This window comes from Chroicocephalus ridibundus, chromosome 16 (genome assembly GCF_963924245.1).
Source record: "Chroicocephalus ridibundus chromosome 16, bChrRid1.1, whole genome shotgun sequence".
In the NCBI taxonomy this organism is placed as follows: domain Eukaryota; kingdom Metazoa; phylum Chordata; class Aves; order Charadriiformes; family Laridae; genus Chroicocephalus; species Chroicocephalus ridibundus.
In genome coordinates, this window is record NC_086299.1 from 4,452,324 (window position 1) to 4,478,144 (window position 25,821).

Genomic DNA, 25,821 nt, shown 5'->3' on the forward strand with positions numbered 1-25,821 from the left:
CAAACTGTGCTTATACTTTATTAAAAAATAAACAGGCAGTAGTTAAAGGTTCCAATCAATAAAATAGCAAACTTTTAAATTACAATAACTTACAAAGAAAGGAAGATCGGTCACCCTCGTGTAGGAAATGGCACAGCGGTTAGACAGACCATAGGAAGGCATGAGATTACATTGCCTAGTTTTCATGTGTAGCTGGGATTTAAAAAAATAAAGAATCATTGAAATGTTCTGAAGTCAGAGGAGGAAGGAGAGCCCTTCTGTTGGGGTTAAGCCATTGCGCAGCCGGAGCAGCGATCAGGGGCTACAGCTGCCAGCAGAACAGCTTCAGGGCTTGATCGGAGCTGAGAAATGATGGTAGGGCAATCCACCTCTAGACTCAGTAATAAAAGATGGGTGTGCAAATTATTTTTGTTATGTTTGTGTATATCCAGAAAAACAGCATTTATGTTAACAACATTCTCTACTCACATGCACGTTGTGAACCTCCTGCGGTTATAAAGCAACATCAGGAAAACAAGGCGTGAAAGATGCATTGTCCTGTCAGCAAAACTCACTGAATTGAGAGGATTACTGTTAATTTCCCGAGCACACTTTGCTTTTTAAACTAAGTTACCAGCTGCACTGCTACAGTTCCCTAGCACAATACCAACCAAGAAATGTGTAGACGTTTTTCTGAGCAACTTCCTCTACCTCTATGACCCATTATCTTACATCTTGAATGTAGTACTTGTTCGGAACTTCCCTGGATGACTTCGCTCTGTAAGAGCTGCAGATAGAACGCAAGGGGGATGCTCAGGAGTCAATCCTTCCATAGGAAGAAAACACTGTGGGAAGAAAGGAAGAGAAGTCAACACCGATGCCGAGCTGCGTTTAGGTCCTTCATGTAAAAGGCGGTTTGGATAGGTTAAGATTAGTGGCTCTCTAGGTCCCTTTATTCTGTCTCTTAGTTATTATAAGGCAGTTATACAGCATGATGAAGAAGAAAAATCACATGTATCTTGTACAGAGGAGACTGTTCCACACAGGTCTGTTTTTCTGTGTAGCAGCAATTCTTGCATAGGTTGGAAGCAGCTTTGACTAATGTGGGCTTTCTTCAGGGAGAGATCCCTTGTGTTCCACCCAAGCTTCTGAGCTTTGGCAGACCAGTAAAGTCTGAGGCTGCCGTAGTGCTTGATGTCATTAGGGATCTGCCTTTTAGTGTGACTAGCCCTATTTCCCTGGCTCGACAAGCTCTCTGCTTAATTGTGACTGTGATACAATAGGCTACAACCTTCACAGTTAACCTTTTTAAGTACTTACTTCTTTCTCTCAGCCCTTGCCCAAAGCTGCGGTAGACATGAATCAGTGCCCAAAACAAAACAGATTTTATTGCAACAGAAATGCAAGAGCCGGTAATGAAAGCAGCTTCCAGAGTGTAAGAATTCCCTTTGCCCCACTCCCTTATCACCTGCAGGAAAATGAAGACATACAACAATCAACACCTACTGCCACGAAACGCTGAAGCCATAAAATGCAATCAACCACTAAATTTCTGAAAGAAGGCACTAGATAGTAACTGGGGGGGAAAAACCCTGGTCTTTTGAACCGTCTTACTTTCCTGATTACATCATTCCCTGGCTGCACACTGACTCTAGCTAAATGCATTACACCTTCTGATCTCTGCATTGTTAAAGTCGTATGAAAAGAGTATTGTGCCCAGACTGAAAAAAAACAACTAAGCTGAAGATAAGGAAACCAGACCTCATCTTACATCTCAGTCGCTTTCTGCTGTAAAATACAGAATGAAGTTCTGTTCCCTGGCTGTCATTGTACTGTTATTGTCACGCACGGTCCCATGAAGCTAGCCTGATTACTGTGCTTATGGCATCAGTAATGGCCTAACCTGTGCTTTTTTGAGGGGTTTGACACACAGAAAACGGCAACTTTTAATTAAAAGCAACAATATATCCCGCAGCTATCTACTGGATTGAAAAAGGATCGCTGCTCCCATGAACAAAGTACGCTCAGGCATGTTAATACTAAGATGAGAGGCCTCTGCAAAAGTCCAGTACTGAAGGAAAGACGCTAAGATCTAGCCGTTCTCTTTTCCCCCGTCCCGCGGGTCAAGAGTCCCCGCCCCAGCAGGAGTAGTGATTATCAGGATGAGATTCAAAAAAGCACAGTTCTGACTATGATTTGTTAACAAACCTACCGGTGTGTATCCCAAATCAAGGCAGGTTATGGATGTCCTGGCCAATTTCGGTGCAGTTATTTGTTCGTCTATTAAGTTCTATCAGTTTTCCTGTTTACACTGCAGAGGGTTGATAAGCAGCTGCTATGTAGGCTCAATCTGACAGCTTTTTCGGAGCTGAAGTAATTACTGGTAAATGCAGTTTACTTTTCTTTTTCTTTCAGGTAGTCAGAGAAAAAATGCTAAAAAGAACTGGTTTGGAGAAGTCACTATATTGCGGATCTCTCTAGCCCAGAGGAGCATACCCGTGCCCTCATTTGCTGGTCACTGTCGCGTGTTTATTGTTACTGTGCACAAATGGAAGGAGACCCGGCCATTTTCAAGTTGTTACGTTACTCTTATGTCAGAAGCCCCCACCTGTACTTTTCCTCCTAATTGCAATACAAGTATAGCCACCAGAAACAGCGTGTGGCCCTTCTGTGCTTTGCCAGATCAAACAGGCTTGTGAATAATTGGAAGAGCCTGATTTGAGGGCATACTTTAATAAATGGAACGCCAAGACTCGGATGACTGCAGCCAGCGGACTTTTATCAGTATCTGGAGACTATTTATGTGAAGTATGAGAAACACCGGCTGCTATCAGCATTCGAGCCCTTCCCATGATGAACAATCTGCTTTGCCATTGCCCTTCTTCCTTACCTCCTTTCCCACATGTGTTGTGGGAGGTGCTGGTGCCCCAGTGATAAGTGCTTTTATCACTGTTATAGTGCCAAAAACAAGCCTAACACCGGAGTTTGTTGGGCTGGCACTGCCTCTTGTTTTGGCTACATCAGGATCGACAGCTGGGGCAGCTGCCTAAGAAATTCTTTAAAATATAATTACTTGAGGCCCTGCAGATGGTTAAATGCTCTGGCAGCACTTGAGACTTCTTGTGAAGGAGGGGAGGCATTTTTGAGGAGCTGTATACCTTGTACTGGGAGATTTTCTTGCATTTTTCCCTAATCATTCTGGACACTTTGCCATTTGCAGAGACTTCCAGGGCCTCTCCCTCTAACTAAGGAGTTCAAGACCAATTTGACATGGTTCCTTTCTTGAAAAGTTGATCTCGAACAGGTAGGAAATGCCTGCTGCTCTCATTGATTCTAACGAGAGCTGCCACAAAGGGGTACGTGCAGGAATGAGGCACCATGTTTTGGGCCCAAGGGATGAAGAGGAAGCCTCCAGCCTTGCTCCCCAGTATTTAACAAGTAAGTTTGATGAGTTACCGTGTAAAGCAGGTAGATGAGATAAACTACCTCCGGTACGTTCTGACTCAGGAAAATCCACACTAGAGGTTTCAGTTCTTTTAAAATCTGTAAAATAAGATGAGATATATACAGCTTTATAACTCGTTGCTACGTGCTCTATAGAGGCTATATATAGTTGATTTTTCAATAGCATTTCAAGGTTTGGTCTAGCTGAGTTCTCAGTTGTATCTTTGCTCTCCACTTGCCTTCTTTACCTGTGTATTTTTTGCAGGAAATAGAGTCTCTGTTTTCCACTGAGCTGGGCCAGGAGTGACGTTGGTGAAATCAGAACTGGTTGTTTCATGGGCACATCCCGAGAGCTGTTTGTGATTTGAGCCATCTGAGCACCCTCTTGAGCTCTGCCTTCTAATGCTTGCAGTACAACTCCCAGCTAGCTTCAAGGGAGAAGCAGCTGACTCTTCTGAGTTGTATCTAGGCTGAGGTACTTTTTCTTTGGGCCTCAGATTTTTCTCAAACAAATGTTTTCATAGTTAACAGACTGAACGCGCTCTGTGACTTTTTTCTCCACCTTTGTTTCTACTACAGCGAAGTAAAGTCACTGTGAACTAAATTGTGGGAGAAGCAAGAGGATTTAACTGTGAGAAAAACTTTGTTTCACAATTAACCTTGGGACTTGGGAAAGAAGAAATGATGGACTGCTTTCCAGCAGGTAGCAGCTTTCAGCAGTCCTGAACTGGAAGGGCAGGTCTGAGCGAATGAAAGAAAAACAGCTGAGTCACTGGGACTGAAAGCAATGACTGCGCCAATGCTATGATAAGATTTGATGCATCTGATCAACCACAAATTCCCCCGCAAAATCAATGCTGATCCTTTTGCAGTGGTCAATACATGAACCTCTACAAAAGCATTATGGGAATTGTCCCTCCCCTAAGGGACTTTGTCTGTTCTCTGCCACCGCCACTATTGTCTCCGTTTTCTGAAGTACCACACAGTGCTCCTCTTAGGATAAGCTCAAAAGGGAACAGAAAGCAAAGGCTGAGAAACGAGAGGAGAGGGAAAGAGAGAATTAGTAATTAATGGGAGAAAAGAGAGAAAATAATGGAGACAGGAAAAATAAATCCACTAACGTAAATGGGAGAGCATGTATATAAATAGAAGAAAAATAATGAATAATCTCCTTGTGAAATGGCATGTGCATCAACCCAGAAATAAGGGAGCGTGAGGTTTAGCTATGCTTTCAGGTACTGCAGTTAACACAAAGGATGGCGTCTGAGGCGTTTCCAAGCTTTCCCTTCTGTAATGCTTGTACTTTCTGGTGGATTATGTATGTCTCCATACCTTTCTTACATAACAACCACAGAGCAGAGAGCACCAAACAAGACAAGGATACACATTTCTCTGCTGCTGCATCATCTGCAAGAAGGTGATTGTGAAAAACTTGTCTGAACAGGGTGAGGAACAGGAGTTCCTATTGTCACCCCTCCGTCAAACTGTCTACGTGCTCTAGCCTAAGACAGAATCATTTTTACCTTGGATGCAACACTACCAGACTCTCATGAAGTGTATCCACCTTTCCTAAATTGCTGTTGTCCTACAGTGCTGCCACTTACTGAAATACAGCAGTAATTATTTTTTTTCATTAATTTCACATTTCCTATTTCTCTACTTAAACAAGAAGCTGTTAACTTCTTCCAGTAGAGATGTCAGTAAGGTATTAGGATAAAAAGTGGCTTTCAAGTAGTTCTGAAGTAGAGAGTTTTATGCGAAGGGCAAGAATATGTATTTATCCCTAGGACATTTACTATTACTGGTTGAACTATTAAGAAATACATTTGCTATTAATGAAAGCATAAGGAATATCTTGTATGTCAAGACATGAGACGATCTAACTGCAGCGCCTCTTTCTTTCCTTAAAAGAAACAGTGCCTCTTTTAATGCCTAAAGGCAAACCAAGGAGAAGCAAAGAACTCAGAATCTGTGAAGGGCAACTGGTCAGATCAACTTTGTTTATGATGGTTGGGGAAAAGTAGCTGAAATGTTTACACTTTTAATCTTGGCAGGAAAACAGACAGGTTCTGATTACTCCCTTCTTTGCACACTTGATACAATTTAACTGAAAGCAAAGATCCAGTGCCTCACAAAGGAGCTCCTAGGAGGAAACCAAACTATTTCATATGCCTATCTGCATTCCTACCTGTCACGCTCACAGTTAGTCCCCTCTCCATTTTTTCCTGATGGATAGCTGTTAGTGGCCACATCCAGGAGAAAGGTAATTCTGTGCAACTATTCACCTAAAGTTTAAGTATTTTAAAAGCACAGTGCTTGATGCTAGCTCCATTTTTAGCAAGGAAGGCAGTCAAAACACTTGGAGAGCTGTATTTTGGCTGTCAGGAATTTATCTGAATGGCTAAAGCAAACACCCAAGGAGTCTAAAAAAACAACAAACCCCAAACCCTCTAAACTCCTTCCTGGTAATAAAAGACTCACGTATCTGATGTACTTTGGCCCTGATTCTGCAATCATTCTTGGAACAGAGCTCTCCAGATTTCAGAGGAAGTTCAGCCTGACTGACATAGAAAACTACATTTCAAGTTCACAAATCCTTATCTTAACCTGAAAACTGCCACTCACCTTTAAAGAAATTTCCCCAATAAAGGATATTATGCCTAGACAGTCCACTATCCATATGTCCATCTTCATAATAATTTGGAGGACTGTTGCCAGTTTCACCTAACCTTGTCAAAGCGGTAGAAATAGTGAAGATATTGTGGTCCTATAGGTTTCATAAAGTAGGTGATCAAGGACTGAGAATAAAACAATGATGTCCCTCAGAAAGGACTAATGATGGTGTGATGTTGTTTCATCCTGTTGGTGCTGTCGTTTTCTGCTGGGATCCATTCTGACTCCCTTCCACTTAGCAGTATTACATGGAATGGGAAGGCTGTGACTTCCCAGCCTGTGATAATTGCTCACGCTGAGAACTTGTAGCCTCAGAAGTTGACTATCCTTACTAGTGTTGCTGTTACTGAATACTTACTGCAATGATGCTAATGGTTGCCTTCAGGCAGGCCCAAAGAACCCCTGCTGCAGAGATGAGGTTATGTAGAAGGGTGATCTCATGCAGGCTTATCAGCAGAATACACAAGCAGAGCTGAAAGAGAAGAGGCAAAGATTTGGTAAAATTATTAAGTTTGAGACCATACAGCCCACCAAAATACATTTGACACAAACTCCCAGCAACAGCACGTTGGGCACAGGTCTAAAGGCTAAAATTTTTCCTCAGTAACTGACAGACAGTATGAAATGGGACACAAGGACAGATGTACTTTCCTGTATGCCATGTTAGCAACAACAAAGAACAGGGAAGGCAATAAGATGTGCTCCAGATAAAGCATAAGGTAATACAGGGTAATACAGTAGTAAAGTAAGAATGAAAGGTACTGTACAGAAGTACAAACTCTTTCTGAACAGACCGTGGGTTCACTTCACTTCTCTGTAACTGCAGGTTGCTGTCTCACCCTGATTGCCCTGCTAGGTCAGGCTCCCCTCTCCCATACCAGTATCATTTTCTCAGAGGTAGGAGACAGCTATGATGGCTGGAAGGCAAGAGACTGTAGTCTGAGATGTGCCGTAATAACCTTTCTTATTTTAGGAGGCCATGTTGGGCTGGAGTTTCAGTTCTCCTTTTGGGCAGGACAATGATAAAATATATGTTGATTAATTTTTATGGATTTTAACTAAGCTTCCCTATAGCAAACACCTGAAGAGATGACCATAATTAAGCTAATTTTATCTAAAAGGTAAGATAGAGGCAGGATTGCTCTAGGAAGTTAACAGTTCAGCTCAGCTAGTCTAAGATATTCTCAATAGGAGGGAAAAAAGGGAACTCAGGGGGAGAGTTCTATACCTGTGCCTGAAGATCAAAGGTCAACATGGAAAAACAGAGGTTCAGCATGAAGTATTGTGACTGTAGGCTTTCTAGAGCACCACCCACTCGAAAGGCCATCATGCTTTGACTCTGAATGAGGATGATGGCACAGATGACATCAAAGGAGCCAACCAAGAGGATCAGAACGAAGCGAGCCTAATGGGAAAGAGAAATAAGGATGTGACTGGCCATGATAAAACAGGGACAGTTCTTAAACCTTCTAACTAGAGATAAAAGAATAAAGGAGTAAGGAGAACCATGCTGCCTATTAATAGCATTTAAATAGACAACAATTAAAGGTGAGTTTGCCATACTGTTAAGTGGCAAAGATCAGGCCATGATTTTTGCCATTTGTTGCCACCACTTGGTAATAACTGTAAACTCACATTGGCTATTTTGGTTTACATTACCCTCAGTGTAGTAGTTTTACAACTGCTAAGAGAAACGTAACCTTTGTGCTCCCTGTAGTACCGTGATGACTTTTAGCAAGGTTTTGTTCGAGGTTTTACCATACAGTTTGAAGAAACAGCTTTCGTTGACAGAGACTGGCTCTAAGTTTCCTGTATGGCATAAATCAATGGGTAAGAATCTTCCCATTGATTTCAATGGGGACAGTAGGTTATTCAGAATGATCTTATTACATTTCAGAAAACCTTGGTTTTGTCTGCGTTGTATCCACAATTTTGCTGGCATTCACATTAAATGTCTGCTGCTTTAAAGACGGCTGAAGTGGCAAAACGTCCTTCATAATTACATTGATATGAGAATATTTATACTAGTATGCCTTATTCTGGCTCAGAAATTTTGCTCAGGAAGCAGGAGTTACAGTAATCCAAGTTACTAATATAGTTGTAAAAAAAAAGTCCTTAATAGTACATGTTCTACACCAGGCTTTACTTTGAAGTTCTTGTTAAATATATAAACTGATGACTGGGATGCATAAAGCAATTTACATCTCTTTGGTACCTACTTCTTATTGACCCTAACAACCCAGTTTGCTGTAGATAAGTATGTACAATTGATATGCAAATTGAATAGGCACATTCTGCTTTGCTCCATCCTCCTAGCTTGGTTGTCATCTCTTCTATTGAAGAATAATTTTTGGATGACTTCACAGGAAGAAACCTCCTTCTCACATTTGTGATAAATATGGAACCATAAAAGGGAAGGACTTCTGAGAAGTATGGCAAGTGGAAGTTTAACTTTATGAAATAAAAACAAGATAATAAGGAATGGCAGTACTTCCCCTAGCACACTGTATCTTTTTGTTTCCTTGCAGCAGGTTACAATAACTCTTTTAAAAACACACTGCTGCATTTATGGAGCAGTGAGGCTAATGGCTATGTCCTTGCGTATAGCCTTGAGACTCCAGTTCTGTTCATAGGTTAGATTTACGTGACTTTATGCCAGTTGTTTTACAGACAGAAATCTGAAGCAGAGTAGGTGAAGTGAAGGATATCTCTGCAGTAATCCTGTGTGAGCAAAACTCTGATATTTATGTTACTTTCAGATACCGTCATAAAGAAACCCATAAAATAGCTCAGAGAAACAGATTTGCAATTGTGGAGGTGCACATTTTGTTATTGAATGGTAGGAATAATTCATCGTGATTTTTCTCTGTTATCAGTGCCCTTATCACAGATGTCTTGCCTTTCTAAGATTTCTAAATCCAAGGTGTGAAGAAAAGCAAAGTTAATTAAAGCCAGGAGACTAACCAGGAGTTTCGGCTTTTGTTCAGCAGAGAGAACTGTGAAGTTGACAATGGAACGAAACATCACTAGCAAGATGGAAAGAACAAAGACGATGAGCTCCTGGCGATTCTCCTGCAGGATCCCTCTAGTCACATAGTATACACAGAACACTGGAAGGAGAAGGAAAGGTCAGTTACCAGGTGAACACAGATTGCACATGGTGCAATTTTTCAACATGCTTGATCCAGATGACAAAACTGAAGTATCAAGACAGTGTAACTTAGGCTCTTCAGTCAAGAGCATATATTTACCCTTACCAAGGAGCCTGAATCAGATACTTAAAATGAGATATCTCCTCTGTGTTTAGCATGCAAGAAATGAAATAATTCCTTCAATTTTTAAATTACTTGTGAAGTAACACTTTGAAAATGGTAAGATATTAGCTATCCAAATTAACTGGCAGCTGTGGTATGTTATTCTATTAATACTATATTGAACACTATGTGGAATAGTATATTTGAGTAAAATGAAGCAACACCATTTTTATTAAAGAACTAAAATTACATAATCTTTCCAGTGAGAGTAATGCAAGTGACTATCAAGGAATTTACTACTCATACACATACCTCTGAGTATTGTTTGTGTGGCTGTGCCCACCACGAATAGCTTTTGTATTGCATTGAACTTAGACAGACTGTACTCCTAAGAGTTTATTTTTTTGTGGAAATTTTGAAACACCCCACCCTGCAAACTATAGCCCAGAAAAGAACTTGTTCGGGAAAGTTCTGATTTATGTTTTTATAAAATACATCAAAACCCACCACTCTTAACACCACAGCTAGCTGTCACTGTTGAACTCTCCACTGTTTTAACAAGGCCTAAATAAGGAAAAGGCTTCCCTTTCATAAAACCGGGAATCTGTGCTTTGTTCTTATATCGGATGCTCCTGCAAGCACTAATTAATTCTTACCATAGACAAAGTAACAATAGATTTCTTTTTCCAGAGGGCTACTTCCTGGATTCCACACATCAAATAATCTAGTTTTGCTAGGCTGGGACATGGGAACAAAGTGTCATAGGAGTTTTCAAAGTAACATGATAACTTCGGTTTCTCTAAACAAACCTTCTAGAGAATGAACTTCCTTCTTCACTTTTATTAACAGTGATTGAGAAAACTGAAAATGATAGGCAAAGTACAAAGTGAATCGTGAGATTTTTTTTGCAGCCTTATGACCTCAGGAGGACCTGAAAGTTTTAAGACAGTATTTCCTTGTTTTGCAAATTCAGCTGCTAAATCAGAAGAAGTCTGTACAAATCATTTGAAAACAAACTTTCTTCTGAACATTAAGATTTTTGCAGAGATAGCATAGACACATTCCTGAAATAAAGGACATCCCCTGACATTTTTCAACAAATTAAATCCCAAACCCTCTTTAAAGTAAATATCTCTAGTGGTAAATCCAAGAGGTTGTTATAGCTGGGACATCTATTTTTCTTTAAAGAACTATTATCAGTTCTGTCAGTCTTTGTTTACCCTACAGAAAACATGTGGTTTTGGCATGTTTATGGAGGTTAGTTACACATCTTAAAATCTCAAGGTAAGCCAATCATGATTTTCACTCCTTGAATGATGCTGTCTGACTAATATGTTGAAACAACAACTTTTGTTCACATTAAAACGTCGAACTCTGAAGCAATGTGTTAAAAATGCAGTATTTTTCCTGATTTAAACCAGAGGTTTGTGAGAGGTGTGCACTTCTTCCTCTGTGTGTTGCAGCATCAAACACTAACTAGTATCAACAGAAGGTAGGAGGGGGAAAATAGATTAGCAAGCATGCTTTCAACTTCCCCATTTATAACATCATGTGATTCATTTCATTTATTATGAAGGTTCTTAATTCTTCTCTGAAGCACAAAACAGTGGTTGCTAACAAAAACGGTGTGACAGTTTGGAGGCACCAACGGTCTGTTCTATTATTGCAATTTTTGTTGGTATGCTGAGTCCTGTGTGAAAAGCTGCTAATCAAACCAGAGTTTTGGAATAAAAGTATTGTTTGTATGTGTCTAATTATAGAATCTGGAACAAATCTATTGTCCTTGTTCCCTCTGGGTGAAAGCATGAAAGCTGGAAAGCCATGACTGCTCATGATTAGCGTGTCCTTCGTGTACACAAGGTGTTACACCCACAGACAGTCCATTCTTTTCTACACTGTTTTGGCCAGCGAGCCAACAGCCAAAACCTGCTAAAGCCACTGAAGTGGACTTCCTAAAATACTTATAGTTGTATTTATTTTCATGTTAAGTTTCATTTCTGTTTAATACAAATGGACCCAGGAATATGAACATAAGTTTCTATTGAAGTTCTAATTCGAAATTCCAAGGAAGTTTGGGGTTTGCTTCCAGTAGGACAAAAATTATTAGACAAAATAAGAGAGCTTTAAAAAAAATGAGGTCCTTACTTTATTTTATTAAAATACTTCCCATGAAGCAACATCCTTGCAGGAACTTAACAGAGGGAGATGACAACATTTTCTTGTTTCAGATCAAACTGTGTATGTTCTATGACAAGCTGTGGCGTGGACACCTCTGAATTCCTCAGCATATTACAGTACAGGCATTAAAATGGGAAATGGTAAGCATTCTGGCATAGCTGAACATTCAGTATATCTGATGTAAAGTGACAGCTATCTGAAAGCAAAATCATTGCCACATCTGCCTAAGGAAACACCAGTAAGAAAGCCAATTATAGCAAAACTTCCTAAAATCTGAACATTTTTTCAGATAATTAATAATGTCTATTATTAATTCTTTCCCTAAAATACTACTGGAAAAAGCAACAATGGCAAAAGCCTCTAGCTTGTTAGTGCTGAACTAGCAGAAGATTCTACGTAACATATCAGGCCAAATGGAGCAAAATAAGAAACTTCAGTTGCTGCTTAATTACTACTTTGGGAAAGAAACATTTGTTTTAAAATACAAATGGTATGTTTCTTACCAACTCCAACTAACTGAATAAGAGAAATGGTGAAATCTTCCTCTGTTTGTTGAACAAGTGTCTCTATGGTTAGCCCTATGACACTTAGCAGAGACAGAATAGTGACACAGAAGTAGATCTTCACAGGAAATGATAACTCTGAACAAGGTTTTATCTGTAAAGAAAGAAAATTTTTAAACACATAATGCAGTATAAACTAATTGCTGTTCCTAAGAAATGCATTAAAGCAACCTGACTAAGTGACACAATTGCAGGGTTTTCCTTGGGACAAGGAAGAGAAACTCTCTACAACTGAATTGAAACTCCAAAGCTGCTGAGAAAGGGAGAACTCAGCCTACATTTTTCTAGTTTATATCCATATGTTGCCTGCTTTTTTCAGTGCCTCACAAGGGTCACAGTATTTTAAGTTCATCTCCTGAAATTGAGATTGCCAATGCCCATCAAAAACATTGCGATGTAGTCAGCAAGTAACTTTTTCCCAGTACCCTGTACCCTGGGCTGCATCACCAGCAGCATGGCCAGCAGGGCGAGGGAGGGGATTCTCCTCCTCTATCTAGTCCACTCTGGGGAGACCCCCCCTACAGTCCTGCCTCCAGCTCTGGGGCCACCAACATCAAAAGGACACAGATCTGTTGAAGAAGGTCCAGAGGAGGCCACATAGATGGTCCAAGGGCCAGAGCCCCTCTGCTGTGAGGACAGGCTGAGAGAGTTAGGGGTGTTCAGCCTGGAGAAGAGAAGGTTCCGGGGAGACCTTAGAGCCCCTTCCAGTCCCTAAAGGGGCTCCAGAAAAGCTGGGGAGGGACTCTGGAGCAGGGAGTGGAGCAATAGGACGAGGGGGAACAGGTTTAAACTGAAAGAGGGGAGATTTAGGTTAGATATGAGGAAGAAATTCGTTGCTGTGAGGGTGGTGAGACCCTGGCCCAGGTTGCCCAGAGAAGGCGTTCAAGGCCAGGTTGGACGGGGCTTTGAGCAACCTGGTCTAGCGGGAGGTGTCCCTGCCCGGGGCAGGGGATTGGAACTAGATGATCTTTAAGGTGCCTTCCAAATCTAACCATTCTATGATTCTATGATTTTTAACTTTAGAAAATTGTACAAAACGGTTCACAGTTACAAGAAACGTGCAAAGGATGCGAGAGATGTTTTTTCCATTCATCCCAGGCAGTCTAAATGGTGGAAACAGATAAATTGCACCACGCCAGCAAAAATCACTTCACTTTCCTGTGATCTTGGCCGTGAGGGAAAAAAAGCCTCATCACATGGAACTGGGGAGTCACCTGGAGGCAGGGCTGAGCCATGACACTGTTGTTACCACACACCTTTGGACTGCTGTGCATTTAATGCTTATTAGTAATTGTGGGCGGCGCTGGGTGTACTCACGGGGCCGCAGGGCGTGGGGATGAGCTGCCGGTGCCGGGGGGTGAGGTTCGGCAGCGGGGAGGCCGCGGCGCCGCTGGAGGGGGAGAGAAGGAGGGAGCCATTACCGACACCGCCTCAGGCTTCCCGCCCTCCCGCGTGGGCCGTACCAACCAGCGCCGGGTGGGGGGGCGGACCAGACCACTCCCCGGCCCACGCCCCGCAGGGTAACGAGGTGGGGGAGACACCCCCCTCAGCGCTTGGTTCCGCCCGCCTGGGGAGAGCCACCCCCGTTCAGCGCTTGGTTCCGCCCGTACGGGGCGGGGGTGGCTCTCCCTCCCTCAGCAATGGCGCGAAGCCGCTACCTGTCGTCGTCGCCCTCCATGGCCGCTTCGGCGCCGTCCCCCTCCGGTAACGCTATCTACATGGCTGCAAAAGGCCGTGTACGGCTTCCGGGAAGTGCTTCCGGGACGTCACTTCCCCGTCCCGGGCGGGAAGAGCCGCCGGAGGGCGGTGGGAGGGAGGGAACGCTACGGCCCCGCCGCCCCCTTCCCCTCAGGAGGGAAGATGTCCGCGCTGCCTCCCGCTGCGCCTTGATGGTTCTGACAGAAAAGGCCTTGAGCCGGAGAGACGGGTCAAAAAGGAGGCAGTTGGGCACCGTTCCCCTCAAGGTCTCCGGTTTCGGTGGGGAAGGCAGCGCTCCGGCGGTGGTCGGGATGCTCGGTCAGCTCCGAGGCGCGGAAATACCGGGTTTGCCTTCCTGGGAGCTGGTCCTGAACGAGAGGAGGGCAGATCTTACCATTGGGTGACTGAAAATACAGCTGAAATGCAAGAAAGTACTAAGCTATTTCAGTCTTTCAGCGTCTTCTTTGTACGGGAGATGGTTTTTGTGATTGTATTTGCGGTCTGTGTTTATAAACATCTCTTCACTCATCATTAAGTGAAGCAGCGTTAATACTTACAGTTTACTTGGGATGCTGAATTTTGAACGTTTGTTGGCGTTGGAAGCAATGTTTGGGTGACATGTGTTGCACAATAGTGGATTAAGAGATACACGCCCCAAGCCACTACTTTTTCACTATCAGATTAGCCTTAGTTTCTCTAACACTTGGAACATTTTTGAGCTTTTACTCTTATGTGCAAGGTGTAAAGCTGGCTTGATATGTAGAGTTGTGTCCTGGTTTCAGCTGGGATAATATTGATTTTCTTTCTAGTGACTGCTGTGTTTCAGATGTGGTATGAAAGGAATGTCAATAATGCATGTTGGTTTAGTTCTTGCCAGGTGATGTTTATATTTTTCAAGGACTTTTTTCAGCTTCCTGTAGAAGCCGAGAAGGAGCCTAGACAGAAGGATGGAATGGCCAGTGGTATATTCCATACCATAGATGTCATGCTCAGTATAAAAACGGGGTTAGCTGGGGGGGTACTTGCCATTGCTGCTCAGGACAGTGCCAATTCACCAATTTACCGGGTGGTGAGAGTGACTTGTCTTGTATATTCTTTTACCATTATTATTATTTTCCTCTTCTGATATTGTTCTATTAAACTGTCTTTATCAACTCGTTTCCCCTCCTTCTCTCCCTCTTCGCCCCACCCTTCTGGGGGGAAGGGGGAGAACTGCGCAAGTGGCTGCCTGGTCCTGCCTGCCAGCTGGGGTTAAATCACAAGTTCTTTGTGGATATTGTCAAAAGAAAGTATCTGTACTTTACAGGTACTGTCTTTACGGGTTACATATACGGGTAACTAACAAGTGGTCAGAAAAACCGTAGCAATCGCTTTTTGTCTTCACTGTTAGAGGAATGGGCCCAGATTGCCCAGAGCAGCTGTGGCTGTCCCATCCCTGGAGGTGTTCAAGGCCAGGCTGGACGGGGCTTTGGGCAACCTGGTCTAGTGGGAGGTGTCCCTGCCCAGGGCAGGTGAGCTGGAACTATATGATCTTTAAGGTCCCTTCCAACCCAAACCACTCTGTGATTTTATGATGGTCATTCCAAAATCCAGAGCACTTCTAGTCTCAGACAAACGAATGCAATAAGAAACTGTTGGTGTCATACATGTAGTGGTGATTGCCAGAATCTGCTTAGCTGTTTAAGAAATAATTAGAGCTTCTGACCAAAAGGTTATCAGTTTTGAGGTGAGCTGCATCACAGAAGAATTTTAATATCAAACTTGTTGGAATACCTGATAGATGCTTGCCAGTGAATATATTTCAATCATAAAAAATATTTATTATGCGTTGTCGAAGAATCATGAAGGACTCTGTGCATAACCAGGGTTGCAAGAGATAGTTAAAAGCCCCAGAATCTGTAGTGCTGGAAATGCTATACTTTATTTGCAAGATAAATCATGTCTTCTTATACTATATGTAATTTTTAAAAGACACTATATTTCCTCTTTCACATGACTTCATTGTCTCTTGTTGCTGTGTGTGTTATCTTTAAATAATTTTATTCTTTCTAATGAAAGACTCTGTATTGAACTCTGGCTGTATTGTTGGCTTTTTTATTTTTGACAATTTCTTAAAAAACAGGGTTAAAATGGCAGTTTCTCATGAAGTGAAAGTTTAAGTTAATACTGTTATTTGACATGTGTCAGTGTCAAGTTGACGTGATTTTTGACATGTCAGTGATAACCTCATCGACACAACTGAATATCTGAGTTGGTTTTGTCTCTTGCCTTTTTGTTTATTTTATCAGATATGCCTGTGGAAGAACTCTTAATTTTCTCACTTTATGCTTACTTTTAAAGCAGACGACTAGGTGGTGTTAGCGTTGGGTGAAGACAGCTCTGCTGGCTGCACTTATCTAATCTGTAACTCTGTTGCAGAAATCCTTAGTGAAGGCTAGGTGAAGGGAATGTGTCAGGTCCTTGTTACAGCCATTGCTCAGTGCTTGCAACTGGATTTTCACCAGCTGCTCCACCCCTCACATCTCTGCCTTTTTGGAGGAAGGTGGATCTGACGCAGACCTCCCCTTCACCGGAGAAGGAAAACTGATTTTGCTGACATTTAAAATGTGTTAGAAAATTGTACTGCTGTAAAACTTTACGTGAGGTCAGTTTCTTGTTTCTCTCTTTTATTCACTTGACTTCAGTGTGGAATGTTATAGTTTCTTTGGAAAACATTTTTTATGGAAGAACTAATGCAAAAATGTAGTGTGTGTGTTCCTGTTAACTTGTGTTGCTTCTGCATTTGATGTTTTGCAAACTTGGTGTTTCTTTTCTTCTGAGACCTGTAGAAAACAATCCATGTAGACATACTGCTTTTATAGTGATGAGGTTAAACTGTAGCAGTGTGAATTAAGTGTAGGTGATGTGTTTGGATTAAGAGTAGATGATGTGTACTAGTCCTGGTGTGGATTAAGAGTGACCCTTTTCCCTGCAGCTTTAAATTTCAGGTGGGGAGCAGTCTCCCTGGTTTGATCTATCACATGTCCATGTAGTTGGAGTGAGCGAAGGGGGTGCTACTTATTTCAGAAGCTGTGAGCTGCTGCTAATTCAAAATGTTAAGCTGTGACACCATTTCCACAAAGCACTGTCACTTCTATATATTTCGGTCATTTCTATATATTCATGCAGGCTGCCTGTCAGCAAAGTGATGTTTATTCCCATGGAGGCCACTTGCACACAATAGAAAATAGTGTAAGCAATTTAGTAATCGAACCAAGTATGACTACTCTGTTAAAAACTGAGGGGAGAGTAATATTATTTTATTAAAACTAGATGCTTAAAAGCACAAGCAGATAATGTCTTCGTTCATTTTCTTTGCTCTTAAAAGCCTTCTGAGAAAAGGTTTTCCTCTGCTCCTGTTTTAAGTTTGAAATGAATGTATTTCTGATTAAATTTTGAACTGCTCTGAATAGAAAGGGAAAAGGAGTTTGAATGCAGGTAGTCTTACGAATATGATGTCTTAAAGCCTAAGAAATTGGCAAGTTGTTGAATTGGTAATTAGCTGCTACTTGTAAGTTAGAATTTGTTTTGAGACTCTTAAAGCTTATACTCCGTATTTTTTCCACCTGTAATATAACATTTTTATTGCTAACACAGTTAATAGTTGCAGAAGATACAAGGAAGAGCATACAATGCACTGTGTGCTGTTTGTTCTTGTGAGCTGGAAGATTGTATGTTTGTGTGTAATCCAAGAGAAACAGACTACCAGCCACTGCCACGTTTTCATCTATTGATAAACATCAGCTGCTGGTTGGTTTTAAGGGAGGAAGACAATTAGTTCCAGATGGAGAACTCTTTCAGCCCATTTAAGACTTTCCAGTTCATTTAAGACAGCAGGTCAGTGATTTAGGGGAGTAGTTTTGTTCTTATTTGCTGTTCTGCTTCCTGCCGTGTGTGGAATCAGTGATATCAAATATGATATCACAGTGCCACTGAGGTTGGAAGTTTCATTGTGCTTAAGTGCTTTTGGTTTTCATTGAGTAGTATAAACAGAAAAAGTATTAACAAAGTTGTGAAAACTAACAGTTTTGAATGTAGAGGGGTATTTTTTTTTTTAAGGAGGAGTCAAGAATCCGTTTTTCTTAGCCAGTTATTTTAAGGAATGCATATCTTTCTTCAAATTGGCTAGTTTTATCTTAAACTGGGTTAACAAAAGTATATGGTTTAACACGAGTGTATTAGAAGGTCTTGTACCCTGGTGTGCTGCTAGTATGATTGCCTGGTAAAATGGAAAGAGATAAGGGGATAGGGATGGAAACCTTCTGTGCATGTCTAGTAACAGAAATAGAGAACATAAGGAATGCAAAATTTCAGCATTTAGGATATGGACACTGACAGGATATATTTAACTCTTTAGTACCTCTTTATGATTTATTTTGACATGCCACATTGGACATTAAAAAGGCACGCAGAAAATAGTATATCCTAATCACCTGTTCACGTGCTAACAAAATCGGGGCAGGTGCAGTCGCTCTTGTTACAACTCTTGTATTTTTGCTTGCCATTGATTATTTCTTGTGCTGCCACTATTTGATGTACTGTAGTATTATGATCTCATTTCAGACAGCTTTTCCAAGGTGTCGAGTGATTAACTTCCCTGGCAAGAATTACTTTTTAACTGTGTAAGGTCCACCATCTTCTCTATCCAGCAAATGTGCTTCTGGAGAAAAAGTATTTAAAATTTAATTTCCCCTATTGTTTGTTTGTTGAGAAGCAAAAGAGGTCTTGTTCGTCATTTCATTTTCATCTGATCAACTGTATCTTTTTTACTCATAAAACACAGACTGTAAAATAGAAGCAATAAATCCAATTGTTTGTTTTAATGTTGTAGATAAGCTGCTCAGGTGCAATTTCTTTCTTTCTTAATGCTAACAGTTTCAAAGTCTGTATTATGATGCCAACTAACATTACCTGACTTGAGAAGGATAAAGGTCACAGTGTGTTTTTCTTATTCTCTGTACTCTTCTACTGTAACTTGCCACGTTTCATGTAGTCCCTGTAGGTGTTCAAGGCCAGGTTGGAGGGGGCTTTGAGCAACCTGGTCTAGTGAGAGGTGTCTCTGCCCATGGCAGGGGGGCTGGAACTAGATGATCTTTAAGGTCCCTTCCAACCCAAACCATCCTATGAATTTGTAAAAGGAGAAAGCTCTAGTTGCAAACAATTTAATGCTTTTTTTTCTGTCAGATCTTTTAAAAAGACTTTGAGAATTATTGCAAGTACTAATATTGAATTGCAAGTTATAACAGTACCGCAATGGCAAAATAAGTAATGTTGCATTATTTGCAAGTAATTCATCAGAGAACAAGTCTGTTTGGAAAGCTCTTGGACGTATTTTCGTACTTTGCTCACCTAGATCTCATAGTTGCCAGGATAACTGTATTTATGATTACTGGAAGTTATAGTCCGTGATTATTGACTGCTCACTTTGACTCGAGGTGATAACAGATTAATTAGTACTAAGGGTACAGGCTCCTGCCATATTCTCTGTGTTGTGAAGATTTTTCTTTTGAGTGGTTGTAAGAAGACCTTAGACTGAGACTAAAGAAACTGCAGAATCTTGAAAAGGAGTTAATTGTAATGGAAAAGGCTGTGTTGACATACTTTAGAAGAGAAGTAACTTAAAAACACATGAAGCCTTTTGTGTGTATGTGTGTGTGCTATTTTAAAATAAAAAAAAAAACCTCACTTAGGTAAGTTCTTAGTGCTTAATCTTGGTATCATGGTATTAGGAGCACAAAATCCAGTCTGGAAGACTTTTTACCTTTCATAAACTACAGGTGAAATGTGGTATTTTTGCTGCATTAGAGATTTAAAATGTCATTATGTTCAGAGCTACATGCTTTTTTCCTTTCTCTTTTTTTTTTTTTTTCATTCTTAGGCAGAAACAATGGAGTAGACGACAGGAAGAAGCACGTGAAGTTTATTTTTATGGAAGATGTTATTTGGAGGACCAAGTACACTTTTTCAGGCCATGGGAGATGAAAGACTAATCACATGATGTTTCTGTTCTGTCAAAGTGCTGTTCTGTGCTAAGTCAATGTTGGTTTGTATTAAGGACAAATATTAATTTCTTAACGTCAGCATGTCGACTGTGACAAGTGCTCAGACACCAGAGGAACCTAATCCTCCTCCCCTTGAAGAAAAGCCAAAGGGAAAATCACTATTTCGTTTGGATTCGCTTTTTGCTAACAGGAGTGAAAAATTTGTAATTGCTAGGAGTGATAGTGTACCAGAGGAGAATGTTCTGAAAATAACTATCACGGAGACTACGGTGATTGAGTCGGACTTGGGCATCTGGAATTCTCATGCTCTCATCTACCTCACTTTGTGGTTTTTCTTCAGCTTTTGCACTCTTTTTCTTAACAAATATATTCTTTCATTACTGGAAGGAGAGCCCAGCATGCTAGGTAACCCACCTTTCCTTTACATTTTAATTCCAGTAAGATATTTGACAATACCAGATCCTCCTATATAAAGTTGAGGGACAAAATGGTTCAATTGAAGTGAAAAAGACCAAGTTAGGAGATGTGGGTGTGGATCTTGGGGCTGGGAACTCATAAGTTGTGATCTCGGCCTGCAAAGGGGCTTCTGACTACAGTCCTTTCTTCCACTTGCTGCAAGATGGTATGAAACTTTGCTCAGAAGCTGTAAGATGGTGTTTGAGAACTACCAGCTGGAAAGAAAAATGTAATTTTTTGTTTTCTGTGTTGGAGGGTAGTGTGGTTTTAAAAAGAAAATTTAAAATTGAGTCAGCTTCTGATAGTCTCCAGAGCTGTAAATCTTAACTTGTTTGTATGTGGAAGTGCAAAAGTTGCCTTTGTGTGACCTCTGTTATCCAATGGGCTGCTGGGCTGCTTATTCCTTTTTTTTTTTTTTTTAACAGGAGAAACAAAGGGCATTTCATCTGTGAACTGGATTTTATAGTTGTATGCCACCCTAGTTTTAGTCTGCTGCCTTGCTGGTAGAAGTAAATAGCTTTTGTGAGAATTCATAAAATCTAGACAGTAATTGCCATGTTTGTTAACTGCTAAAAGTACTACACATAAGTTTGTCTAAGAAATTTTCTTAGACAATTGCTTGATTTAGCAAAAAATCTTAGACAAAGTTGCTTGATTCGTCATGTTCCCATCATCTTCTGATTTTATTATTTTTTTTCCTCTCGTCTTTCTTTAGGTGCTGTTCAAATGCTTTCAACCACCTTCATTGGCTGTATAAAAATGTTTGTTCCATGCTGCTTGTATCAACACAAAACACGCATCTCTTATCCACCCAATTTCATCATGATAATGCTGTTTGTTGGATTAATGAGGTAAATGGTTAAATATTACCTAGAGATTTATCTGCTTGCTTCATTGCGTTCTTCTGAATGGAAGCTGTGTTTTCATGGCTCTCTTTGTTCTTGATTGGAAAGCATTTGGTGTATTCCCCTTTTCCCCCCAAAAGAATACAAGATAATCTTATTTTTAGTTCCTACTGCTAAATGCTGTGTTCCTTTTTCCAGATGTTAGTTTTTTTGGCTAGCTTGGCTTCCCGTCACATTTAGCTTTTTCCAGAACATACTTCTCCTTCTCTTTCCCTTTACTTTCTTCCTGTTCTCTTTTGAGGCTGATGGTTGTTTAGTGTACTAGTATTTATTAGGATGTTGCTTTGTTCCCTCACCTTTTCCAGTCATTTGCCTCAAATGTGATACAGGCTATTAACATCTATCTTTTAAAAACTAAGTATTTGCTGTGTGCTGGGATAGTATCGGTTTGTGCTCTAGGACAGAGTAAGAATATATGATTTGGTTTCCTCTACACTGCAAAAGTGATAAAGGGTAACAGGATTCACACTAATTCAGAGTAGCTTTACTGTAATAACTCTGCTGCCCTGTTTAATTTCATGGTTTAAAGTATGGAAAATACATAGTGTACCTGATGGGTAACTACAAATGATAAAATTTCCTTGGTGAATTACTATTTATCAGCATAATTGTACTAACATTTGCAGCTGGGCCTATTGAAAACTTTAGCTTAAAACCCTGTCATCTGAAGCTTGGTTAGAGTGCATTAAAAAGTAAACTTTGTTTTCTGGAAGTCCACTGTTCATACATAGAAATTTCAAACTTGCCTAAGGGTGCCTTCATTTGTGCTAAATAAATACTAATATTCAAGCCAAAGTACAAAGAAATAGCTCTGCCACATTCCACCTGGCAGGTGCTGTGGAATAACGGTGTGCAGCTGATCCGTTGCTGCAGTTCAGTCAAGCTACCATGATTTGTTAACTTGACTGTCAGCTACACCTGTCCATATTCTTAGTTACTACTGCTCAAATTTATAAACCTACAGAAATTATAATGCAATTCTTTTTTTATACTAGATGTTTAAGAGTAGGTCTTAAAGCATTATTTTATTTTTTGCTTAATTTCATGTGTTCTTCTATTACAGATTTGCAACAGTAGTCTTGGGTCTAGTCAGCTTGAAAAATGTGGCAGTTTCATTTGCAGAAACTGTTAAAAGCTCTGCACCTATTTTTACTGTTATCATGTCTCGGATGATATTAGGAGAATACACTGGTAAGTACTTAATTGTTGAAATGTGACTGGTTTTTTTTCTGATTATTATTTTGTGTGTGTGTATAATACTGTCACTTAGTTAGCCACACATGAGGAGATTCCACCAAATTCTAGTAAATGTAGATGGAAGAATCACTCTGTTTGAACACAATAAGTAGAGTGCAATAAAGGCATTGTTGCTCTCCAGTTATTTTTCTGTCAAGAAAATATTATTGCAGCCTTAAATAACTGAACTTCAGTGAAGTCCTTCTTATAAGGATGGCTTGTTGCTCAGCATTTAAAATTCTTTAATTTCTTCACTGTGTTTACTCCGTGACTTAAAAAAAAAGCCAAACAAAAAACAACAAAAACCCAAACAACTGGCTTACCACAATACGATTTCTTCCAGTCCACAATATAATTTCTGTGCGATTCTACTTGCAATTGGACGCTACTTACTTGAAGATATTTTATTTTGCTTGTTACCAGCTATAAGTCATAGGAGTAATACAGAAGCCATGCACAGATTGCTTTGTGATGCAAAATGGCAAAAGGTTGAAATAAACCAGAGGAAGAAGAGTAATTAAATCACAGAGTAAACAGGGAGAGTATAACTTCCTTCTGTTGTTTGGTCAAAAAGATGAAACAAAGACTGTAATCTGCCCATTTTCTTTCTCCAAGGGAGATACTTTTTTTTTATCAGTGCGTATGTGTCTATATTGTTTTTAAGGGCAGCCTGCTGTTGTCCGAGTTCTCACTTTAGAACCTCTGTACTTTAAAATCCAGTCAAATAAGTTGCTCTTTGTTTCAACTAAAGAAGTTAATGTGAAATTTAAGTTTCCAAAACCTGTATTACCTGATACATGTAATTTGAAGTACAGTAATTAAACTCAGACTTAAATTTTTCTTTTCCTTTGCAGGATTGGTGGTTAATCTCTCTCTCATTCCTGTTATGGGTGGGCTAGCTCTGTGTACAGCTACTGAAATCAGTTTCAACATTCTAGGTTTCTCAGCAGCTTTATCTACTAATATCATGGACTGGTAAGGCATAACGACAGTTGCTTCTCTGGAATAAAGGAATTTAATTTATTGGTAGATTGAAGAAAATTATTGCCTATAGTTGGTTTTGTACACTGCATTTAAGTATTGTTATTTAAAATTTATTTTTAACAGAAGATACAGTTTCTTTATCATATCTGCTAGCACTCATGAGATTAAAAAATAGTACTACTCATTAGGCTAAAGGGGTTAGACCAAACTCTGTTTTATAGTTGCATAATATGTAGAAAACATATCTACCTGTCTAAGGGAAACAACTGTCTTTCTCATAGATTGATTTATCTGTCATAACTAAAATACAGATAAATGGTGGTGTTTGTTTGTTTTTCCAGTTTGCAAAATGTCTTTTCCAAAAAACTACTCAGTGGAGATAAATACAGATTTTCGTAAGTATTAAAAATATTACAGGTTTGATCATAAATGGACTTTGGGCTCCATAAGGAAATTATGTATTTATGATTATGTTGCACCAAGATTATTTTTTTTCTCAGACTGTTTACAGACAGCTTTAACCTAAATCATTTTGTCAGGGAAAGGAAAACTCCTCTATGCTCAGATCCCACTACAGTAGGTCGGAGTCTCATAATCAACTAAATCTCTCAACATATCCAGAAATAAGTCCTTATTCTGCAATCATAAAACATCCCTTATTAGGCATGCAGAAACGAACTTTAGAACTCGCTTGATGTTTTAACTGTGAAACGAGACAGGAGTAAAATCTTGTGGTAAAATACACTTATAATGTATCTTACCACAAGATGAAATGCTAGTTTTCGTCTTGAAAACTTGTGCCTTTTATCTTCAGTCTGTCTCGGCCAACATAAAAAGCAAACCACTATCTTTGTAAGAGATAGCTGAATTTGTTGTAGGTGGCTTTTATTTATTTTTGATATATGTAAATACAATAATGATGCAGTTTTCAGCTCTAAGAAAGGAAACTTTTAATCATTTTAATCATTGTTTTTTCTCCTTTGTAGAGCCCCAGAGCTTCAGTTCTACACGAGTGCTGCTGCAGTGGTTATGCTTATTCCAGCTTGGATATTTTTCATGGTAATTTGAATTCACTGACAATGATTTATGTTCTCTTTTTGACTTGTGAACAGAATGTGCAGTTAAGGTTAATCTTAATTTTTACTTATCATTCTTCCCCTTTAAAAAAAAAAAATCACCCTGAAATGCATTTCATCTCATGTTTGCAAGAGATCGGGGAAGGTAAAAAAGAGGAAAATTTCAAAGAAATAATTTAATATAGGCATGAATTGACAAGTGACCCAGAAAGCCCGAGTTTATTTCAGGATTTTTGACATCAAGTCATGTTTTTGTCTAAGTGCATTTAAAGTTTTAGATAAAGACTTGAAAACAAAATTTTAAATATTTGTAGAATTTTTGACGATATTCACATGGTATACAGGAATATTAACTCTCTGAAAAATTTGTAGTATCTAAATGTCCTGTATTTTATAGGGTTTGTTTTACTGAAGTCTAAATGTAAAACTGTACCTGCTTATAATAATAATGAGTTGGGTGGAAGTTAGATTTGCTTATAAACTAAACTCTTAAAGTCCTTTTTTGCTGTTGTTGTTTAGGATGTGCCTGTGATTGGGAAAAGTGGGAGGAGCTTCAGCTACAACCAAGATGTTGTCATACTTCTCTTAATAGATGGAGTCTTATTTCACCTACAAAGTGTTACAGCCTATGCCTTGATGGGAAAAATTTCTCCTGTGACTTTCAGGTAAAGCTGTATTTTCACGTCAAGAACACTATTTTCTTTTCTTTTTTTCTTACTCAGTATTTCTGCTTGAGAACTAGGCAGTAAAGGTATTGTGCAAAGAAATAAATAATGTAAATGCACAAATGCATCAAATTAAAAAGAAAACTTTTCACATCCAGATCACCAAAACTTTGTGGTTTGGTCCCTCACTGTATGAGGAGAGCAGCATTTGATCCATGATGTTGGGCTTATGGAACAGGTACTCACATTTACTAGGAAGGGTATTGAATTTGGGTTTAACAGCCATTCCATAAAGCTGGTAAATGAGACTGAACAGATTCACTGAAACCCTACATCATTTACTTCAGTGATAAGGCAATACCTACATACACCTTGGTGCAGTACAAAATATGAGCAATCGGCTCTGTATTCCTTTTTTCTGAAGCACACCACCAGCACGTCAAGCTGTATTTGTTGAATTAGATGTGTTCTCTAAAGACAGCTTCCACCTACATTGTCAGTTATCAGCAGCGTTGTTAGGCTGTTGCACAATTCTGATTCAAGAAGTGGTATGAATATCCAAATATCATAATCCGTATGAAAATTCCTAGGGCCTGTGGGGTTATCCTGCTTCTAAACTCTGAAGGCTTCTGCTGTCTTATACTTTCAGGTGCCCCCGCTACAGTCTTG

The 25,821-nt window shown here is 39.9% G+C and overlaps 2 protein-coding genes across 11 annotated transcripts in view; one reads left to right on the plus strand and one right to left on the minus strand.

Moving 5' to 3' along the window:
- LOC134523972 (uncharacterized) lies at positions 1-13,873 on the minus strand. 3 transcript variants are annotated; one of them, XM_063353527.1, is made up of 9 exons: positions 13,750-13,873; positions 13,409-13,481; positions 12,032-12,185; positions 9,061-9,206; positions 7,325-7,501; positions 6,455-6,568; positions 3,436-3,522; positions 1,300-1,447; positions 1-824 (listed from the first exon to the last, which is right to left on the minus strand). In XM_063353527.1, exons 1-9 carry the CDS (start codon positions 13,767-13,769, stop codon positions 793-795), a joined length of 951 nt encoding a protein of 316 aa, XP_063209597.1. In that variant the 5' UTR covers positions 13,770-13,873; the 3' UTR covers positions 1-792. The 3 variants fall into 3 exon arrangements, with proteins under 3 accessions (XP_063209597.1, XP_063209598.1, XP_063209599.1); XM_063353528.1 differs by lacking the exon at positions 1,300-1,447; XM_063353529.1 differs by lacking the exon at positions 13,750-13,873 and having other exon boundaries at positions 13,348-13,484.
- Positions 9,130-25,821, plus strand: part of SLC35E2B (solute carrier family 35 member E2B) — a 19,460-nt gene continuing 2,768 nt past the window's right edge. The window contains exons 1-10 of one of the 8 annotated variants that reach the window (XM_063353521.1): positions 13,777-14,220; positions 16,208-16,433; positions 17,426-17,665; positions 19,707-20,235; positions 21,002-21,137; positions 22,255-22,382; positions 23,282-23,402; positions 23,753-23,806; positions 24,398-24,470; positions 25,007-25,152. In XM_063353521.1, the coding sequence (XP_063209591.1) occupies positions 19,911-20,235; positions 21,002-21,137; positions 22,255-22,382; positions 23,282-23,402; positions 23,753-23,806; positions 24,398-24,470; positions 25,007-25,152 (983 nt within the window). In that variant the 5' untranslated portion in view covers positions 13,777-14,220; positions 16,208-16,433; positions 17,426-17,665; positions 19,707-19,910. Of the gene's footprint in view, positions 9,225-13,701; positions 16,434-17,425; positions 17,666-19,706; positions 20,236-21,001; positions 21,138-22,254; positions 22,383-23,281; positions 23,403-23,752; positions 23,807-24,397; positions 24,471-25,006; positions 25,153-25,821 lie in introns of those variants that run through there. The other 7 variants (XM_063353516.1, XM_063353519.1, XM_063353524.1 and 4 more) reach the window with 7 other exon arrangements.